This window comes from Amblyomma mixtum, chromosome 8, assembly GCF_055824585.1.
Source record: "Amblyomma mixtum isolate Tamu chromosome 8, ASM5582458v1, whole genome shotgun sequence".
NCBI lineage: Eukaryota > Metazoa > Arthropoda > Arachnida > Ixodida > Ixodidae > Amblyomma > Amblyomma mixtum.
The window spans coordinates 3,391,082-3,411,882 of NC_143019.1; the positions used below are offsets into that span (position 1 = coordinate 3,391,082).

Here is a 20,801-nt window from a genome sequence, read left to right on the forward strand (position 1 = left end):
GTATGTAAACACGATCCAATCTGGCATGGCTAGATCCTTGATAATGAGTGAAATGTTCTGTGTGATTGCGGAGCCTGACCACACCTTAGCTAGGGAGCATTTGGGCTGCTTACGTGGAATTTAACGCCAAAGATTTCTGGCGTCGCTGTCAGTAACATTTAAAAGTGGTAATAGGATCAGTCATTTGCGCGGTGAACAGCATTCGACAATGACGCTGCCAATGGTACTTGATCATGCCACTTTCCATAGCACAGCATTTCATATGTAAGAGGGTCTAGGGTTTCCTCACTGCAATGCGAAATAGCAGCTATAACCTGGGCCCCCTCGATTTGGTTGCAAGCGTGTCCAAATAAATGAAATGAAATAATTCGGCTGGCCAGCAGCACTTGATGGTGCTGCTGGTGATAAGCATTTGATAGTGCAGTTGGTGGTAAACATTAGATAGCGTCGAATTATCGCTCACCGGGGAAGCCGACGTACATGATCTGTCGGCTGGTCCAGGGGTTGTCTGTGGCGCGGATGGCGAACCCAAGTGCTGCTCCGCCTACCAGGCCAGCAGCCATGAGCAGAGGAAGCAGCCGGCTGGACACGCCCTCCACCACCTGCTGTGGGCGTTCCTCTTCCACCTCCACCGGCAACGGACCGCCGCCGCCCGATTGGACACCACTCGACGACGACGGGCCTTTCTGCTGCTGCTGCGGTAGCTGTTGCTGCTGCAGCTGTTGCTGGCGCTGCTGCACGAGCGAGGTGCCCGAATTCTGGACTACGGAGTTCCACGGAGAATTTTCGGCGCTGGGGCCACCGCCGTCCGCTCCGCCGTACCCGCGTTTCTGTGGGTTGGAAACCCGCGGAAAGGCAATGGACAAAACGGAACGTTTTAAAAAATTTGAAGGGACACGCTTAAAGTCCGCCTTAAAGGGAGACTGAAGCACTTTTTCTGAAAATCGGGCTGGCAGCGGCATCCTATAGTTTTCCATACTGTATGCTGGAATATCGCATCCAAATAAGGCAAAAACAAGCGCGAATTGCCTTTTTTAGCCGAAATATGCGGCCTGTGCCGCGGGGCACGCCGCGCGGCGCGCCGCCGCCCGTGATTGGTCAAGAGAGGTCGTGACGTCACTTTGAGGACTGGAGAAGCTGCCGATGCGGATCTGGCGCTGCGTTGGGGGCAGATCGCAGCTTTCCGTGTCGTTGTAACAGCGAATACGGCGACTATTTTTTTTTACTGACCACCGAAGAAAAGGATACTACAGTTTGCTCATTCCACGTATCGCCTGAAACCAAAAAAGACACAAGCAAAAAATTCTATGCCTAGCACAAGCATACGCCAGCGTCAAAGACGCGATACAGCACAACATCGGCTCGTATTCTCGGAAAGGAGGGAGGGCGCCACCAGCGCCACCGTGATCGGCTGTGCGCACACCGAGCTCCAGCAAAATCACGTCTACGTCCAGGTTCCTGACCTCGGATCGCCACCAACCGGTCTATAGGAGTGCTACTTCATCGCCTGTACGCCTGGTAATCCAAATTCCAAGCGTTCTGCGCCGTTTTCTGGCACATCAGCATCTGGCTGGCCGCCCACGCCGGGCGCGCTAAGCCAAGCCTACATCTGCACCGCCGGGGCAACGCCCCCCGCGCTCGCCAGCATGCTCGCAGCCGGAACGGCGGGGAGCTCGCCTAGCCAGTCAGCAGCCCAGGCGCTGAATCACAAGCACTGTGCTCCCGCGGCGCCCCGGCAAGCCACCGCAGCCACGATCGTCATGAAATTTGCGAACCACCTCAACCTCGGCAACACTTTATTCCCTGTGCTCTGTCGGTCCGTCATGGATTCCGCCTGCCTAACCAAGACTGAACGTGACAATACCTACATCAAACTCCGCACCTCGCAAAACATCCTGGCCATCGATACCCACCGCCCAGCCGCTGCTGACAAGCTGCTCCAACTCAAGCAAGTTTCACTGAACAACACCCAGTACGAAGTCACCTCGTACGTAGCTAACGACCCCCTTAACGCCCGTGGTGTTATACACGGCATCACCATGGACTTTACCGAAGACGACTTTGCCGCTAACCTTCGTGTTGACGGCACCCGACTACTAAGCGCCCGCCGTCTCGGTCGTACCAACACACTTCTGCTCACCGTCGAAGGGCCCCGTCTACCACGCTATGCCGTCTTCTACAGCGGAGTGTACCGCGTCTACCCGCAAAAGCCCCACAGCAAACAATGCACGCATTGTCACGCCATAGGGCACCGTGCCGACGTCTGTCCTAACAAGCCTAGCCTTGTTCGGTGCTCGATTTGCAGCCAACCGTTTCCTCCTGACCAAGACCCAACGACTACCCCACATGAATGTGAACCACACTGCTGGAACTGCAAGGGAGACCACACACCGTCTCATCCTGAGTGCCCCGCAAGGAAAGACGCCGACGCTGCAGTCCTAAAGTGGCACCGCGCCCAACGACGCCATCGCGCCCGCGCCGCCCCTCCACCCCCTAAAGCCGACGCGACCATCTGGCCGCCCCTGCCTACCTCGAACCGCTACGAGGCCCTTCAGCTCTCCTGCAGCAGCAACAGCAGCAGCAAGAGCAGCAGCAACAGCCCGGGGCACGAGACCGCGCAAAGAAGTCAATCTCGAACCAAGCCCTCTGCCAAGCGGCCACCGTCCACCACTTCTGGTGCGGCAACCAGCACCTCCACCTCCTCTACTAAACCGCAAGCTTCCGTGATGCAGTCACAGACTCCACCAAGTCACCAGGTGAGCGGTCCATCTCCCACATCCATCGCACCCCCTCCCCCGTCCTTCCAACACCGGTTTTACTCACGTCCCTCCACACCTACTCCACTTTCACCCCTCCCTACCGACAACGCTATTGCTCTCATACAGCAATCCCTTGCTCCCGTCCTATTGGCCTTACAACTGACGGCTCGCGTCGAGCAACTAGAGCACCATCTCCTCTCCCTCGCGTCCTCTGCCCCATGCTCTCCCGACACAGACTCCAATGCTCCCCCTCGAAAGCGCGCAAGCGCCCCTCCTGTGCCTAACCTCGACACCATGGAGGAAGACCCGCATGATGAGTGATATCATGCGACACACATCTCCACCCCAAAACCCTCTAATTATTTGGCAGTGGAACTGCCGCGGTTTTCGTCGCAAGAAAAATGCCCTCTTGCAACACATGCGGATTACTGGCGTTAACCCAGACGTCATCGCACTGCAAGAAACGCACGGTGCCTTTTCTCTTCCAGGTTACGACCATTTTACTCAGCCAAGTATAGTCATGAAGAGAAAAGGACATCAAACGCCCCCTCCTCCGCCGATTTTGACGGTTACATACATACGGCGCACGATACCCACCATTCAGGAAGATACATCCCACCTCAACTCCGGGACGAAAGAGCATGTCCTGACACACTCCACCTATCAGGGTCACCGTATCATGATTTCAAACTGCTACTGGACTCCCTCCGACTCTAAAACCAGCATCCCACCTTTGCATACGGCCCTCCCTGCCTCTAATGTCCCTACTACTTTCGTCCTTCTTGGTGACTTCAACTGCCCACACCCTGCATGGGGATACGACCGTACTTCAGCCTCCGGACGAAAACTCGACCGCTTCGCCAGTATTCATCACCTCACCCTCCTGAATGACACGTTCATGCCTACACGTCTAGGATGTGGAGCACAATCCGACACAAACCCCGACCTTGCATGGATTCGCAGCGATCTCCGCGCTTCTTGGAGTAATACGGGTGACACGATGGGGAGTGATCACTGTATTCTTCAGATAACGCTCACGTCCCAGCGACCCTCCAGACCACCCGGAACACATCTACCTCCCACTATGCTCGTAGACTGGCCAAAGGCTCGGCCGGCCCTCGACTCCTTATCAGTCTCACTCGAGGACCCCGAAAAATGGTGTAGCGCCATTATGGAGACCGTCTCCCAACACACCAAACATATCCACCGATCTCCCGACTATCCATACATTGACACACACCTACTTGGGCGATGGAAACAACGTCGCCGGGCCATAAAAGCTTGGCGCAACTGTAGATCTAGCCACGCACTGAAAAGAAAAGTTGCTGAACTAACGCAAGCAGCCCAAGAATACGCTGACCAACTAGCCACGAACAACTGGCTTCAGCTCTGCGATGACATGGTCGAGAGACTCCACACTCCAAAAGTCTGGCACATTATGCGCACTCTACTTGGACAGGGTAAACCTCGTAACACACTTCAAAAGCTACAGTTGGCCCTCTCCGTCTCACAAGAAGAGCTGGCTGAGCAAATCCGAAATCAATTTTACCCATCCTCTACTTCTCCTGCCAGCTCCCCGTCATACCCTTACACCGAAGAAGAAGCAGACGAGCAAGGAATGAATTCTGACTTCACATTCGCCGAACTTCAGGCTGCTCTACGCTCCCTTAAGCGAAACACATCACCCGGCCCAGATAAAATTACCTATGGTATACTCCGTAACCTCCCCGATTCAAAACTAGACGAACTTATTCAGATCATTAATACTGTTTGGCGCTCCGGGAAAATTCCCGCTGCGTGGAAAGAGGCACACGTAATTATGATTCCGAAACCAGGAAAATCCTCTGCGCTCATCACTAACCTCCGACCTATATCCATGACTTCTTGCCTAGGGAAGCTGATGGAGAAGATGGCCCTTACCCACCTCGAATGGCACCTGCATACCAATCGCTGTCTTGCTCCCACTATGGTCGGATTCCGCGCCCACGTATGCACACAAGACATTGGACGGCAAATCTATGAGGATTTGTACGCCTTCCCAAGCAGCGCACAGCTTCGAGTTTTGACCGGCGTGGATATCAAAAAGGCTTTTGATAATGTCGCCCACTCCGCAATTCTCACCAACCTGGCAGACACTCGGCCTGGGGTCCGCATGTTCAACTACATCAAAGACTTTCTTACAGACAGGACCCTCCGAATCATTGGCCCCGACGGCACACCTTCCGCCCCCTTTCCCCTCACCGCAGGTACACCACAGGGATCCCTTCTTTCACCTATGCTTTTCAACTTGGCAATGAAAGAACTGCCCCGAAAACTCGCTGAAATTCCTGCCTACGCCACGCTATATATGCGGATGATACAGGAAACGCCGGGGAACTAGAATCCACTTTGCAGCAAGGCCTCGACGTCGTTCAGGAGCATGCACGCCGCATAGGTATGAGTTGTTCCGCCGAAAAGTCGGAATACATCGTGGTTTCTAACGCTCCTCAAAAAACCGCTTCTTCCTACCGCGAACTCATTCAACTCTCTCTCGCGCAAACCCCTATTCCCCGACGGAGCCACATCAAGATCCTTGGCTTCACTTTTCAACCAGATGGCAAGTGCAACGTGTGGCTTAGCCAACTCCTGCAACAACTGAACCAAATTCGCCACATGCTGTCCCGTATATCTCGTCAAAAGCATGGACTCAGAGAACACGAACTCCGTCGAGTTATAGAAGCACTCGTTTATTCGAGGGTCATGTACGCCTACCCCTATCAACGCCTCACATCCTCTCAAGTAAGCAAACTGGAAGCGTCTCTGCGTCGCTTCACTCGATTAGCCATGGGAGTTCCCATCTACGCCGCAAATGCTCTGATCGCAGACGCCGCCATTTTCAACTCCCTCGAAGAACGCGCAGCAGCACACCACCGAGCCCAGATACACCGTCTCTCTACCTCCGAGCAGGGCAGAGACCTCCTCAGCCTTTTCGGACACACCATTTCCCAACTACCCTCGCTTCAACCATCTGCTCCCCCGTGGAAAAGCCTCCCGCGTCTTACTGTAAAACCCATTCCACGCCACATGTCTCCAACGATAAATCCCGGGCGGCGTGAAGCACTGGCGAACCATTTACCCGCACTGGGCCACGACACTTACTATACCGATGCCCATATCCTCGAGCACCAAGTAGTTACTGCAGTAGTCGGCCCTCGAAGCACTTCCACGCATCTCCACACAGGAGTGCCCTCCTCAACCGACGCAGAAACGCTGGCCATAGCAGAGGCGATTACGCTTCACGACCACCTTTCCTCCACCATCACCATACGTGCAGACTCTCAGGCTGCCATACGCTCATTCGAATCTCAAAAACTCCCTCCCCATATCCTAGACACTTTGCTGCAATACCTAACAGCCCACCCTACGCTCCATGTCCGCCTTGACTGGATTCCTGGTCATCAAGGTATACCGGAGAATGAGCTTGCTCATGCTCTGGCCCGTGAAAAAATACCACCGGGCCCTCCGACTGCCTGGCCAGCCCATTATAATCCCAAGGCAGACCGCGCTACACACCGACAGGACCGCCGCGAACACCTTCGCAATTTGCGCCACATGCGACGAACCCTTCCGTCACCCTCCCATTTCCTTTGCCGTGCTGACGCCACTCTAATTCGACAGGCACAGACTAACTCCCTTCCCTGCGAACTGTATTCCCACTACATCCTTCATAAACCGGGCAAACCCGCCTGTCTCGTGTGCGGAGAGCACCCCTCAAACATTCATACATATTGGTTATGCCCCCGCGCCACTAACTCTCCCACCATACCTTCCTCGCATACCTTGCCTCCCCCCTTTCACCTCACGTGGGCCCGATGGACCGCTCCACCAACCTCTCTGCAGCCCACCCTCTGGCCGCTCCTCGCCGCCCACATCCGACGCATCCAAGGGACACGTGGCCCCACTCCGCCACCGCCGATAAATAACGCCCACCAAACGGGCAGATAAGAAGGCTCGGACTTGAGCTGAAAAATAAAAGTTATCTCTCTCTCTCTCTCTCTCTCTCTCGGAAAGGAAGGGGTGCGAACAATACTCAAGTCAATTACCACCACCGGACGCCTCCTGGCTCGCCCGGAAGAGCGTCATCCTAAAGAAAAGGCCCAAAGCACTGTGTAAATCCTGTTCTCAGTACCCGGCGTTGCAGGTTGGGGCAAGAAAGTATTTCAAGTGAACGATGAAGGAGCACAAAGTTGGTGTCAAAATTAGCGAAGCGCAGTGGCCAAGCACTGCGAGGCATGCGACCACAAGATAGTGACGCAATCATGGTGCGCTGGAAACCAAGCCAAATACGCGCACAAATACGCTTCACTCCTGGCGCGTTCAGCAGATGCCAGAAAATATTAATCGCTGCCTCGGAAACGTTCGCCCTTCCTAGATTTGCAGTTTAGGTTCAGTGAAGTAGTTGCCAACTATATGTGTGTTTAAAAGCCAAGCTAGCTGCAACTCGACCGCTGCCACAACTTGATGAAGAAACCGAGTAAGGTTGCGGTGTTTTTTTGCAAAAACTCGGTTGGCATTCATTTCTCTCATAAATTTGCATCCGAAATCAACGTCGAACGCTTTCATTTTAATCGCTTAGCTAGGATTAAACGAGATGCCGCATATGAAGAGCTTCGATGCTTGCTTGCTTTGCTTTATTGTGATTTGCTCTGCTTGCTTGCTTGCTTGCTTGCTTGCTTGCTTGCTTGGACACGTCGAACCGAGTATAAAATCACTAACCGAGCCTTGCTGAGCACGTCTCAGGTGGTCTGGCCGCACCTAAGCTGAGGAGAGCGACACATGCTTAAGCCTCTATAAGGTTTCTTCAGGGGCTAAGTGAGCATGTTTCTACTTTTAAAAGAGGCGCTTCTTCAGAATGGTGACACGCCTCTTATGCGCGAGGAAATCGATGGAACTGTGTCATGGTTCAGCCGCGCCTTTTCGACAGAAATCTCCAGAGATCACACTAGGACAAGCTCTGCCTGTAGCCGCTCTTACGAAAGTGTTTCGAGCAGAGTAAGCCTGCTTTAGTCGGCTTGAACTCTTCGTCACAGCAGCGAGCGGTTGCGCTGCGAGCTTGTGGTCTTGCGGAAAACAGTGGAAGACGACACAGTCGCGGTCGTAGTTGTTTGTGGACACGAACGCAGAGTAGCACCTGTTGAATCTGATTCTCAAGGTCGGCTGACACGCTTTGTACGTCGCAACGCACGTAGTACGAGGAACAACGCATGCAGCACGAGAAACAACGCGCGCTGAAAGCGCGCTCGGGTGCGCCGAAGCATCCCCGGCTCCTCAACATGACGTCACGCAGGCCGACATGGACGAGGTTTCCCTCTCCGCTGTTCCCCTCTCCTGCGCTCGCGCGGGGCGCGGGAAATTTAAACATCGCGTTTTAATTGGTGATTGCGCCACTGTTTTAGCCAAAATCGAAAAAATAATTTCACAGACGTGATCAGCAATGACACTACTTCAAAACCCTAGAAGGTTAGCCGATTCGAAAACCGCCTCAGTATCCCTTTAAGGGTATGATGCGACAGCGTTAATGAGTGAATGCCCGTATATGCGGAATTGGTCACTCTGGATTTTCACCACTCCTGGTGCAGTGGTGCAACGGTTAAGCGATGCGCCACACTCTAAAAAAAAAAAGGTAGTTGAGGTTACTACATTTTGGGCTAGCAACAACCGTCACATATATGACTACCTATGTAGTAACTGTGCGTAGTAACTGGAAGGTAGTAACATTTACTACCTCTGGAGAGGTAGCAACAGTAACTACCTGCAGTAACATTTGCTAGATTGTTAGATTTGCTGCCATTCAGGAAACCCTTTTCATTATATAAAAACATGGGGCACTGAGTAGCAATGTCACCAGGAATGTTAGTGTACATACGTGTGCATATTCCTATCATCTATTTCCAGATCAACGTAGTAATGGATACTACCAGGGTTATAATGAGGTAGTACAAGTGTAATGACTGCCAAAAAACGTAGTAACAGCAGAAGTCTCTACCTTGTTACTACTTACTTTTCTTTTGAGGTAGGAACAAGGTCGTAGGAACATAGTACACAGGTAGTAAGGGTTAAAAAAAGGCTGCAACAGCAGCCGTTACTACGTTTCCACTACCTTTTATTTCACTGCCCTGCCATGGCAGGTGCTGCCACCGGTGGGTCTTGTGCGACCCAGGTTGCTCTTCCCGAGCAACCCCTCGCAAACTATCATTAATTTAACTGCCACCTACCACTGTGGTCCGCCTGCTCATAATCCGGTGGGCAGATTGGGATGACGACACACGGTCACGTGACCTAGTCGGCCCACCTAGGCTGCTTCTCTTGGGATTCTTCGCTCATAACGCCGACGACGGCGGCGAATTATCTGGGGAACGGGAGCCTTAAAGCTATCGCGTTAAAATTAGGGACCCACTACGGGACACGTGGGATGCTCTGAAGCGATACTGGGGAATTCGTTTGACGCTCTAGGGTAGCTGCTGTGTATGGTATTCCGCAGGGAGCTTCTTTGAGGGACCACTTTTGGAGCCGCTGCGGAACCACTCGTTTTGGTTTGGTTTGGTTTATGGCGTTTAACGTCCCAAAGCGACTCAGGCTATTAGGGACGCCGTAGTGAAGGGCTCCGGAAATTTCGACCACCTGCGGTAATGTCAGTGCACGTTAAAGAACCCCACTCGTTTTGGGATAGCTAATCGAATGTAAGGTTAGACTCCTGAGAAAAGAAAATGCGCGGGAACTTCCGCAATAAGATCGCACAGCGACTGGTTGTAGCTAAGCGCCGCTGTAAGGGGTCTGGTATTTCGATGGTTGCAGATGTCGAGAAGTCAGCCCCGCTCGTTCGGTGGAGTTCGCGGAGATCTCTGGGGTTCACGTTTGGGAAAGGGGTCGAAACGCGTCTCTTCTTTTGTCCTGTTTAATCACGGCAGCTATGCGAGGGGCTAAAAATCACGTTAATTTTTCACGCTCACCAAGTTACGGTCCTGCATCTTCGACCCATTCCAGATTGTGGACCGAACACCAAGGAGGACAGACCGTGAAGACGAAAGCTCGCGCTTGCCGCATCCGTGATCGTTTTCGCTGCAGTGGAATAAGTTTTCTGTCGCGACATAATGCCTCGACCAAATGCGGCCCCAATGATGTTTGCGCAGAGGAAAAAAAATCCTACTGTCGTAAATTAAAGAGGTGGTTAGAGCCAAACAAAGATTGCTGTTTTTCTGTAGATTGGCCCCCTACTTCTGCATTAAGAAGAGGAAGACGAGAAGCCATGCTCGCGGCTGCGCTCATTTTTTTTCTGTGCCTTGGCCACTCCCCCGTAGTGGGTGTGTGCCATTTTGTTTGAGGCCGTCCAACCAACTCATGGTTCCATGCCGCACGAGCCAGCAGTCCACGTCGCCATCTACAAGACTGGTCGCTTTCCCTAGCAGCCATCTTTCTCGGATCTGGACTAACTGGGCGTTGCTCTAAGTGTACAGCATCACCACCATCATCATCATCAGCCTGACTACGCCCACTGCAGGGCAAAAGCCTCTCCCATGTCTCTCCAATAACCCTGTCCTGCGCTAGCCGCGGCCACCATATTCCCGCAAACTTTTTTATCTCACCGACCCACCTAACTTTCTGCCGCCCCCTGCTACGTTTGCCTTCTCTTGGAATCCACTCCGTTACCCTTAAGGACCAGCGGTTGTCTTCCCTTCGCATTACATGCCCTGCCCAAGCCCACTTCTTGCTCTTGTTTTCAACCTCTTGCCATATTTGCATTCGGGCTGGAAGCACTGTACGTCACGGGGGTATAACTCAGGTCGATCTGCACTGAGCGGCCGTAATTGACCTAAATCTGGAGCTGGACTACGAAGTGCGCACGCATTCAAACCGCTTTCAACTCTCGGTCCCGCCTTGGGGAAACCGTCCGTGACGGGTAATGTGCAGCTGGGTTTATCAACGTTGATGAAATCTTGCGCAAGGACCGCCGTTCATATGAGATGCGGTGCGATAAACCACAGGTGCAGTGAATAGGAAACGTCACAGCGGAAGTACCATATGGTCCTTTTTTTTTCCTTTCTATTCCTGGCTTGTCTCGTTGTATATCACAGTGAATTGACCAACTTGCCCAGCTTTATAACCTTTCTAATCGGGGTGCAGGATGGACGCTGGTGGTTAGGCTAGCGATCTTCAGGACGGCGGTTTGTTATAGCTCTTCCGTAAATGCACGGGTAATTGCCATTGGCCGGTGCTCCAGAGAGAAGTTTATAGGCTGCTGAATAGTTCTCACCCATAGGCAGGATAGTTCTTACCCATAGGCAGGCCCATGAAAATCCTACTTTTGTAGGGGAGAATTTCTGGGCAGAATTAACGGCCTAGTTCCATCCCCAAACGTTGGTTGAAAGTATACATTATAAAGCTCATCATCCACAGGCTCAACTTCAAAGAAACCTTACCGGCATTCCTCAGCTCTAAATAGATGGCGAGAGCGCTGTGCACGTATACGCGATGGCCACAGTACTTCGACCATTTCTTTCCTATTGTAGCCTGCTGAGAAATAAATTCCAACGTTTAAGTTGATTAAGAATGGAGGTATACCCTTAGATCACGGTACTCGGTTGACAACTCTACATTAAAACGGTAACGCATGGACACCACAGCCCGTGGTGTCCATGGACACCACGGGCACTTACTACAGTCCATGTACTTGGGGTTTACGTGCCCTTCTGTGCGCTCCTTCCTCTTGTAGAGAGACCTGCCTTATAGAGACCTGCATTTTCGGTTTGCGAAATTTAGTGCGTGCGAAATAATCTAACGGCGAAATCATTAGCAAGACTTTGAGGTATAGAATAATAAGTTTGCAGTATTCGCCGCAAAAGTAATGTGGGTGGTCCGTTACGGTGAAGTGATAGCACTCGACACCCCGCACTTCCGTTTATATACTCGCACAGTCAGATGTTGTCACGAAGGCAAAAAATGCACAGGAACACCTAATTACATTGACTTTTAATTCGATAGCATTAGAAGCTGTTGAGGGCCGCCGCGGTGGCTCAGCGGTTATGGTGTTCGGCTGCTGACCCAAGACGCTTGTTCGATTCCGGCCGCGGGGATTGAATTTCGATGGAGGCTAAATACCAGAGGCCCGTGTGCTGTGCGATGTCAGTGCACGTTAAAGAACCCCAGGTGGTCGAAATTTCCGGAGCCCTTCACTACGGCGTCCCTCATAGCCTGAGTTGCTTTGGGACGTTAAACCCCAATAAACCAAACCAAGCTGTTGATATATTTAGGGATGTGACGTCACTTCCGGTCTAGTGATGTCCCTGCCCTCCAGCCAATGGGAATTATCAGGTGTGGTGACGTCACCTTCCTTCAGCCAATGACCCGGTCTGGTGAGGTCTCTTACCACCAGCTAACGAGAATGACCAGGTCTGGTGACGTCATTTCCCCCAGCCAACGGGAATTATTCGCTCTGGTGACGTCGTTTTCCTGCGGCCAGCGGTATAATTTTATGACCGATGGCACAATTTTTTTTTCCCCGATGACACTTTTATTGCCATCGCAATAACACTCCAGGCTTACTCGTGGGGAGCCGGGTAAAATTATCCTTCATGGTGCCGTGAATGACGCAGGCGTGATCGGTGCCCTGGTGGCCACCGCGGTGGACCTGCTGGTGTTCTCGGCGAGCCCGCCCACCCTGCAGGTGTAGATTGAGATCCTCATGACGGTGCCCATCCTCTGGATTCCTACATACATCGTCACCCGCGGACTGGTAAGCTCCATGTTCTCGATGCGCTGTTAGAGCCCCGCGGGAGTAGGTCAAGAGCAAATTCAAGCACTCCTTAGAGCTGTCAGATCTTGATACTCGTTGGTGAACACCGGGCAGGGCCGGATTAAGAAAAGTGGGGGCCCTGGGCTAATGCGCATCTAGGCCCCCTCTCCCTTTTCCTCCACTGATCCCCGTGCCCCCTGCTGCACTACTCGAGCCGCCGCGGTGGCTCAGTGGTTATGGCGCTCGGCTGCTGCCCCGAAAGACGCCGGTTCGATCCCGGCCGCGGCGGTTGAATTTCTTTGTGGGAGAAATTCTATAGACTCGTGTACTGTGCGATGTCAGTGCACGTTAAAGAACCCCGGTGGTCGAAATTTCCGGAGCCCTTCACTACGGCGTCTCTCATAGCCTGAGTCGCTTTGGGACGTTAAATCCCCATAAACCAAACCACTACTGGAATGTATCCCATGTTTCATTGTAATTCCACCTAATTAAAATGAACGAAGTGCGATCAATGGGATTCGTGTAACAGTAACGCAGTAGCATTAGTTTTGCGCGCAAAACACTACGGGACTCTTTGGACGCGCGACACGTGTCCGTCGGTGCCCGAGCGCCGAACGCCACGGAAGAGCCGCGTGAGCCGACCGACATCATGCGAGGCTGCATTGCAGCTAAATTGTAGCGCGCTGCGTGCGCCGCCTACTCTCCTTTTTCACTGACACCGTGCACAAGCCGACAGACAGGTTTTTGTTCGCAGCACTGTTTTAATGCTAACGCATTAAAGAAAAGCAGGCTGAGCTAGCTTCCTACAGTCGAGCTGGGTGCTTCGGCAGCGACTACGAAATAGAAACACTCGTTAATTAGTGCCCCGAGAGGGTAATATTAAAAGTTGTTAAAATTAATTTGACTACACGATGAACGTTTACTACTGCCCTCACGAGGCGCATTTGAATAGCAGAATTAAAGTCCTGGATGAGTGGTGAGCGTGCTCGGCGCTGAGCCGAGTATCCGGGTTCAAATCCAGCCGCACGGCGGCCGCGTTTTGATGGAGGCGAAATGCAAAAATGCGCCCATATGCTGTGCGATTTCAGAGCACGTTAAAGATCCCCAGGTGGTCGAAATTATTCCCGAGAGCTCCAAAACGGCACCTCTTTTTTTTTTTTTTTTGCTGCCGCGGTGAATCAGTTGTCATGGCGCTCGGCTGCTGACCCGAAAGATGCGGATTCGATCCCGGCCACGGCGGTCGAATTTCGATGGAGGCGAAATTCTAGAGGCCCATGTACTGTGCGATGTCAGTGCACGTTAAAGAACCCCAGGTGGTCGAAATTTATTGGCAGTCTGCTATCATTTTCTTGTACTAATGAATTATTTTTGGGGCAAAACGTAATGCTCTTGCTTCACTGTCGGGCGACGTCCTTTGCAAATTTGTAGCTTGACACAGTAGAAAAAAAGACTGTGCATCCATCAAGGCGTTACAAATGCAAACTGTGGGCTTTGCACCAGATCTCCTTATTTGTTATTCAAAGAAAAGTCGTGGGAAAGTACATAATACTTGCCAATTAATGCTCCAAAGCTAGACAGAGGACATTGAAGGATGCCCTTCTGCGGGGTCCAGGTTACTTTTGACCACCGGCAGTTTTGTAATGTGTACTGGCATTCATGCATTTTAACAAAATATTGTTAAAATGCATAAATGCTGCTGTCAGTGTAGTCGGCATTAAGAGAAAAAAATCCGGTGGCCCTCCTGTCACTAAGTCACGTGACCTTGTGACGTTATCGCAACCTGGATCTCAGAAACCCCACCAGTGGCTGTGTTTGAAACAGCCGCTGTTCCAAACATAGCCACCTTCTGTGGCAGTGGCACATCACTTAACTGCTCCTCCACTGTGCCAGGATCGGTAGGAGGACTTCCTCCGTTCAATAAATGTAAAGTAGGGAATGGCCAATATTGCATACTCGGGCATGTAGGTAGAACCTAGGCGACAGAGAAGGACTACTTGTGCGAGAGGTATCAGTAATGCTATTGCACTGTATCCTTAAGTGTGGGTTAAGCGTTACGTGATGGCGAAGTAATTCTTAAGTTCAGGTTAAGCGTTACATGATGGCGCAGGAATTCTTAAGTGTAGGTTAAGCTTTACATGATGGCGAAGGAACGAATAGTTTCCATGGCTGTGAAGTGATATGCCAAGAAAACCCTAGGCCACTGAAGGGACCATTTACGCTATCACATCATACCCTGAAGGCGGGGCTTAAATGCTCCATCAGGTTTTTGTCCCTAGCTAAATGCATATGAGCATTGAAACCGTGGTGTGGTGCTCGTCAGCTAAGTGCCTAAGCCACTGAGTTTTTGTGTAAACATTGGATTAGGGCGCTTAGCTTGTACTAGCTAAGTATAATAAGCCTCTTAGTAATCAACTTGCCTAACTTTGTTTTCTGGTGGCAAGATGTATTAGGCTGTTTCATTTCGACCAAGTTGTCTATCCACTGGAGAGAGAACTTAGAGCAGTCAGAATAATGAACACAACAGGAAGGGCACTTCTCACTGTACTTCCAGTGGTTGACCCTCTTGTCTGTCCTGGCTTCACTTGTTGCATCAAGTTGCTGATTGTATGGTTCTACACAGGGCGCGTGGCTATTGAATACTTGGATCCAAACCCCGAAGTGCAGAAGAAGTACGCCTTCAAGTGTCACCGTGCCAAAGACAGCAATGGCATCGAGCTCATCTACCCTGTGAACGCAACTGTGAACGCATTCCACAACTTGTACAACACATTTGCGGCGGGAGACAGTGACGGCCACGTGAACATCTGGGACGGCTTCAACAAGAAGCGTCTCTGTCAGTTCCACAAGTACCCATCGAGCATTGCATCCCTGGCCTTTAGCCATGATGGCTCGCTGTTGGTTATTCATTCCTCTGCGAACAGGGCGAGATTCATAAAAAACCGCACGACGCCATCTTTGTGCGTCGTGTCACTGATCAGGAGACAAAGCCGAAACAACTCCATTATCACTGACTTGTTTTTGTTTTATTTCTTTATTTTATTCAATAAACATGAATGTTTAACTCTGAACACCTGTACTGTCTCCACTTCAGCACCCCTTTTGAAGTGACCTTGTGAATTGTTCTTTTTCCGTTTTCATTTTGCTGGATGACTTTTGAGCTTATAAGCTTTTAAGCAACAGGCATTAGCTGCATATGTAAAGTGTACAGCTTGGTTGATTTCAAGAAGCAAAATTGGTTGTTAGTAAGTGGAGCTCAATGCTCACAGTACTTTCATCCAATATTTTCCTTGTTTGCATTAGCTGAACTCAAATTAGAATATCGAAAATTCGAACTCGCCAGAATCGAGCTTTTGGTTCATTCGAACTGACGAATTGGCCGCGTCTGAATTACGTGTATCTCAGTAAGAAAAAATGCCCACTAATTTGAATGCACGAGCGAGTGCCACTGTTAATTCGCTCAGTCTGAGCTGAGATTTGCCATCGGGCATCCGCAGGCCAGAAGTTGAGTGGTCGCACGGCGAACGAGTAACCACGGCGAACCACGGCGAACCACGGCGAACGATTGCATAAGCTGCCACGCGCAGTCTGCTGCGCTGAAATTGGCCATGGTTTCTTTGCGGCAACCGAAAGCTCCTCGCGAACATAAACGTAAGCCCAGCTGTGCTGCTGAGAAACGTAGCAAAACATTTTAAAATTCTATGTTTTGGGCATAGGAACGTTTCTTTCCGCTTGGTAAGCGGCTTTGGGCAGAGTTTCGTGGGAATAGTATGGCAACACTGGGATAGCAGACGGCGAGTACGTCTCACGAAACTCTGCCGCGGCTTTTGTGGAAACCCTCGCACATTGACTTAAATTAGAGGAGTGAAGACTGTCACCAGCGCTGAAATCACATACACAGCCAGTTTAAACCACTAGAGTGGTTTATCACTGAAACAATGTTATTTATTTCTGTCACCAATATCGGCAACTGTTATTTTGCTGGTCCTGGACTAGGGTGACTCGTATCCCCATCGAGGCGCCCAGTTGTGGACGTGATGTCACTGCGTTGTTACCGTGGTGGCAGTCGTAACTTAAAAAAAAATATATCTAGAAAATCAGAGCTAAATATAACGATTTACTTGTAGTGGCAAACAAAAAAGTCAGTGGTGGGAATGCTGCGGCGATTGCGCAAACTTGCGCCTTTATATTAAATCTGATACATGCTGCTACAAAGTGCCGAGGGGCTGCACATGCGCGGGAAGGCTTAGCGCGGTTTACGTGTCCGCTGTTTGGAACGCCTTTGTCGGTGACTGCTTTGCACCCGCCGCGGTGACTCAATTGTTAGGCGCTCGGCTACTGTGCCGCAGTACCTGGGTGCGAACCCGACCGCGGCGGCCGCGTCTCAATGGAGGCGAAATGCGGAAGGCGCCCGTATTCTGCGATGTTATTGCATGTTAAAAATCCTCAGGTGGTCGAAATTATTCCGGAGACCTCCACTGCGGCACCGCGGGTGCACAGTACCATGTAGTAACTGAGCTGACGTCGCATGAACAGAGGCTTCGGACGACGTAGGCGGGACTCGTCTCAGGATATTAGGGACGGAAACTACCTCGACCGGGTAGTTTTGCCGGTAGAAATCCGTCAATGCATTAGAGTCGGAGCGCTCCCTACCCAAAGGGCATTGGAAGTCCCATGGATGTCTTGCGGATGTTTAGGATGTCTGCAGGACGTCCATGGGAGGTTCAGTGCCCATCGGGTAAGAATGTGCTGGTGGGTCGTCACGATGGACGGAGAGGGCCAAGGCGCAGCTCCTTAGAGAAAAATACTCGGGGGATGGAAGCACCGTGGAGTCTCCGCTGGGAGCATTTCCCGCAAGGTAGTAGCCTCGGCAGTTACGCGAGCAGAGTTGGGATGGCTGAAGAGGATACTACAACGCTAGGAATTACTCAGGAAGGCGCCAGCACCATTCTTTGCGATTACAAGACGGTCCTCCGCAACATTGCGCGAGGGCGAATCTCCGCCACCGAGTACCACGATGCCAAAAGGCAGGAAAGTTATTGGCCTGGTTTGGGTCCCGGCTCATGAAGGGGCCGCTCACCAGTACGCTCGAGGTTTTGTCAGCCGTGCTGGTGAGGAAGACTCCGACGCGGGGACCTTGCGAATTGAGACGCTGGACAGCTGCCAGGCCATTGCGAGTTATTACAGAGATCTTAGGGGCGAGTCTGCCTCCCCCGAATACGTCGCTGAGCCGAGATCAAGCCACCACGGGGAGGCGACTGCAGACACGGTCGCTGCCAAATTCATGGATCAGTGCGAATATATTTCTGATCTAGTAAATCCTTACTGCCAGCGTTGCGGTGAACTAGCAACGCTGGATCACATAATTTGGGATTGCGCGGAGGATCTGTCTCCAGCAGGTCTGGTTATAGCTCCCTCAAAAGCATGGGAAGCGTACAGTCCAAGGCCGTGGCAAGAGGTAGCCAGAAATATTTTTCGAGGGTGTCATTCGCCGCCGGTAGAAAAGTAAAAGAAAGCCTGCGCCCAAACAGTATCGTAGTCCATAGAGTTAAAATACTTTTAATTGCTTTCATAAAGCCGAAGGGTCCGTCGTTTCGTTCACTCTAATCTCTACATAAAATACTTGTGCACACAGGATTGCGTGAACTTGATTCGCAGAGAACATACGTAAAAAACGAAAAGTCGCGGCAGTTTCAACTATTTTCATGTGATTTACAACAACACAAGAGCTTCTGCTCAATAGCAAAGTCAGCAACTGCGAACGAATGGTATTTGTCAAAATTTATACTTCATGCATGTAAACCTGCGCCCGGCCGCAGAGGCGCTTAAAAAAAGCACTTTTTATTTTCGTAATAGTTTATGATCATTTGAGGACAACGAAAAGGATGAAAAAGTAGGCTGACGTGAAAAGGTATGTTTAATCGGGTGAACTGTGCCTACTGTTAAAAGGAGTGCCATACTTCGTGCGGTAGCGAAGAGGTGTGATTCTTCTCAGCAATAAGTTCCGCTTCCTATTCTAGAGCCACGACAACGTAGTACATACTACATCGATCTTTTCAGGAATAAACCGACACTCTTCTTATTTTTGCTTTTACATTTTAATATATCGATGCGGTGTGTAAATAGCATCGGCGAAATAAAAAGGCCGAAAGGTGTGTGAGAGAGAGGAGATGCGGCACACAGAAAATTTCGGGGGGGGGGGGGGGGGAGGGGTGCTCTGGCACTGACCCCGCAATGTGCAATATTCGCAACATTCGCAACATTCGCAATATCCACAATATTCGCAATGTGCTTTCCTTCACTGTTTATGCTCTAGTGATATAATGGTAACGTTCCAAGGCGCCCGTTCAAGTGAGCGCGGTTTCATCGATAACCTGCCTTATTCCGTTGCCGTCTCTCCTATCGGGGTGAATAGGTGACGTTGCACTTGCATGAAGCGGCCTGAAAAAAGTCAGTCGAGCGCGGTAGGGCGAGAGCCTAAAACTTAGGTGAAACAATGCGATCGCCGCCTAAAAAAAAAAGAAACAAAGGTTTTTGCTGTAGCCTCAGATGGAACACGTGCGAAGTAAGGCAAAAGATAAGGTCACACCCGCTTGTTCTCGGCACGGCGGGCGAGAATTCGCGAGATTAGGCCTAAGTCTACCGGGCAGTAGCGATGAGGCGGCAGCATGGCCGCGCCCTTTCAGTGGTGCTCGGGTGTAATTATCTTAATTATTGGTGACGTTGTTGGAAACTGACCTTGACTGAGTGAACTAATGAAACCCTTCCTGCCTCGCTCGTCGAACTGTGATGTCTCCTGAAGCCCTGCATTAATTGGGGCCTTGAAACTATTGTCAAGTTAGAGTCGGACCAGAATTGAAGAACCCAGCTATTACCGCGGCGCCTGACAACGTCGTGTTTGTGCCACCTGTTCGCCTTTCCATCGCTAAACACGGCGGATAACCTCTTCAATCACGAAACAACGAACTTCTGCAAAGGTACCACTGCTGCCAGCCTGTCAACGAAGTGCGGTGTTTTCGGCGTCGCCCCTTCAAAGGGGGAACTCGGCTTGCATGGACGATGCCTTCCCAAAGCTTCATCCGCGGCAGCAAGAACGGTAAGTGCGATTACAATCGGTCCGTTCTGCTACTCGCACTGCTGGATTCGCGAGTTTTGCAATACTCGAGCTTCTGTTAGCGTAGAAAATGCGCTGAACGCACTTACGAAGATAGCGTAACAACTTTTATCCGGAGTGATTTCTGGCGCCAGTCGCAGAAGCACAGCTAGCTGTAAGCAGGGATAGGCAACATGCGATCATGTGTAGCTGAGGGGTGATCGCGTGTCTGTTGTTGGTCTAGAAGTTAGGGCACAGCTGCAAGCAACGATAGGCAGCACGCAGTGATGTGTAGCTGAGAGGTGATCGCTGATCTAGAAGTCAAAGGCACGCCCTGAGACGAGCGTCTCTTCTAGAAAGCTGGGAGGGAAGTAAGCACCGAAGTTGTCGCTCAGCGATTACTGCAGATTAAGGAATTAGAAGCACTGTTTTTCCCGGTACCGCAGGGATGGAACTTTCGTACCAGTGGGTTTAAGCATTCTCCTTTAGGAGAGAAAAGGAACTGTGGGGAGGTTAGCTGGAAGAGGACACCGGATCGATACCCTGCACTAGGGGAAATGGATGAGAGGATGTCAAGGTGCACGAGAAACGGTAAAACGCTGTTCTCTAAAGAATGAAAGAGCCGTTCCACTTCGTAACACCTTAGAAGCCTTCATTTTCTAGGTGATAGAAAGGCACGAGATTGGCTAGCATCGGCCCGAATGCTCCGTCTTTTGCATCGATTGCACTGGCACGCATATATTGACGAGGGGGCCCGAAGTTTCGCCGAGAGTTCAGCCCACTCAAGTTGCGCTACTATGAACTATGTCGAGGGCATTTTGTTGGCACTGTGTGGAGGGGGGTGGGCATTTTGTTGAACTGCGTGGAGGGCATTGTGCTGCCGGCTGCCTGCCTCAGCTTGATGTGCCGCTCTGCGTTCGCACAACAGAGTACGCGGCCCTGTAATTAGCCACAATGTGTACGCAGAAGCAGAAAGCCTTCGCAACGTTGTCGCAAAAAAGCCCTTGGCGTGAAATTCCTAACTATTCGGCTCCGGCATACATGATCGTATCGCACAGATCTTCATTAACTAGTCGCGTTCTTTTATTTTTGATACCTTTTGATCGGCCACAACAAGAAGTAGGACCAGATTCATGCCAAGCTGTCGCAGACACGATGCGCTGCCAAGTTCCAGTGCTATCGG

At 51.2% G+C, this 20,801-nt stretch overlaps 2 protein-coding genes across 3 annotated transcripts in view; both read left to right on the forward strand.

Moving 5' to 3' along the window:
* Positions 1 to 711: 711 nt before the first annotated feature.
* On the forward strand, positions 712 to 15,596 carry LOC149331169 (uncharacterized). The gene is made up of 3 exons (XM_089556357.1): positions 712 to 2,756; positions 12,389 to 12,528; positions 15,149 to 15,596. The coding sequence occupies exons 1-2, from the start codon at positions 1,647 to 1,649 to the stop codon at positions 12,392 to 12,394; spliced, it is 1,116 nt and encodes a 371-aa protein (XP_089412483.1). The 5' UTR covers positions 712 to 1,646; the 3' UTR covers positions 12,395 to 12,528; positions 15,149 to 15,596.
* A 3,595-nt stretch (positions 15,597 to 19,191) lies between these two features.
* The window catches only part of LOC149331170 (uncharacterized), a 74,959-nt gene continuing 73,349 nt past the window's right edge, over positions 19,192 to 20,801 (forward strand). For both annotated transcript variants that reach the window (XM_089556358.1, XM_089556359.1), the window contains exon 1: positions 19,192 to 19,621. In XM_089556358.1, the coding sequence (XP_089412484.1) occupies positions 19,585 to 19,621 (37 nt within the window). In that variant the 5' untranslated portion in view covers positions 19,192 to 19,584. The remainder of the gene's footprint in view (positions 19,622 to 20,801) is intronic.

Bases quoted from the DNA above. Each gene is read 5' to 3' on its own strand.
- LOC149331169 (XM_089556357.1), top strand. From the start codon at position 1,647: ATGCTCGCAGCCGGAACGGCGGGGAGCTCGCCTAGCCAGTCAGCAGCC.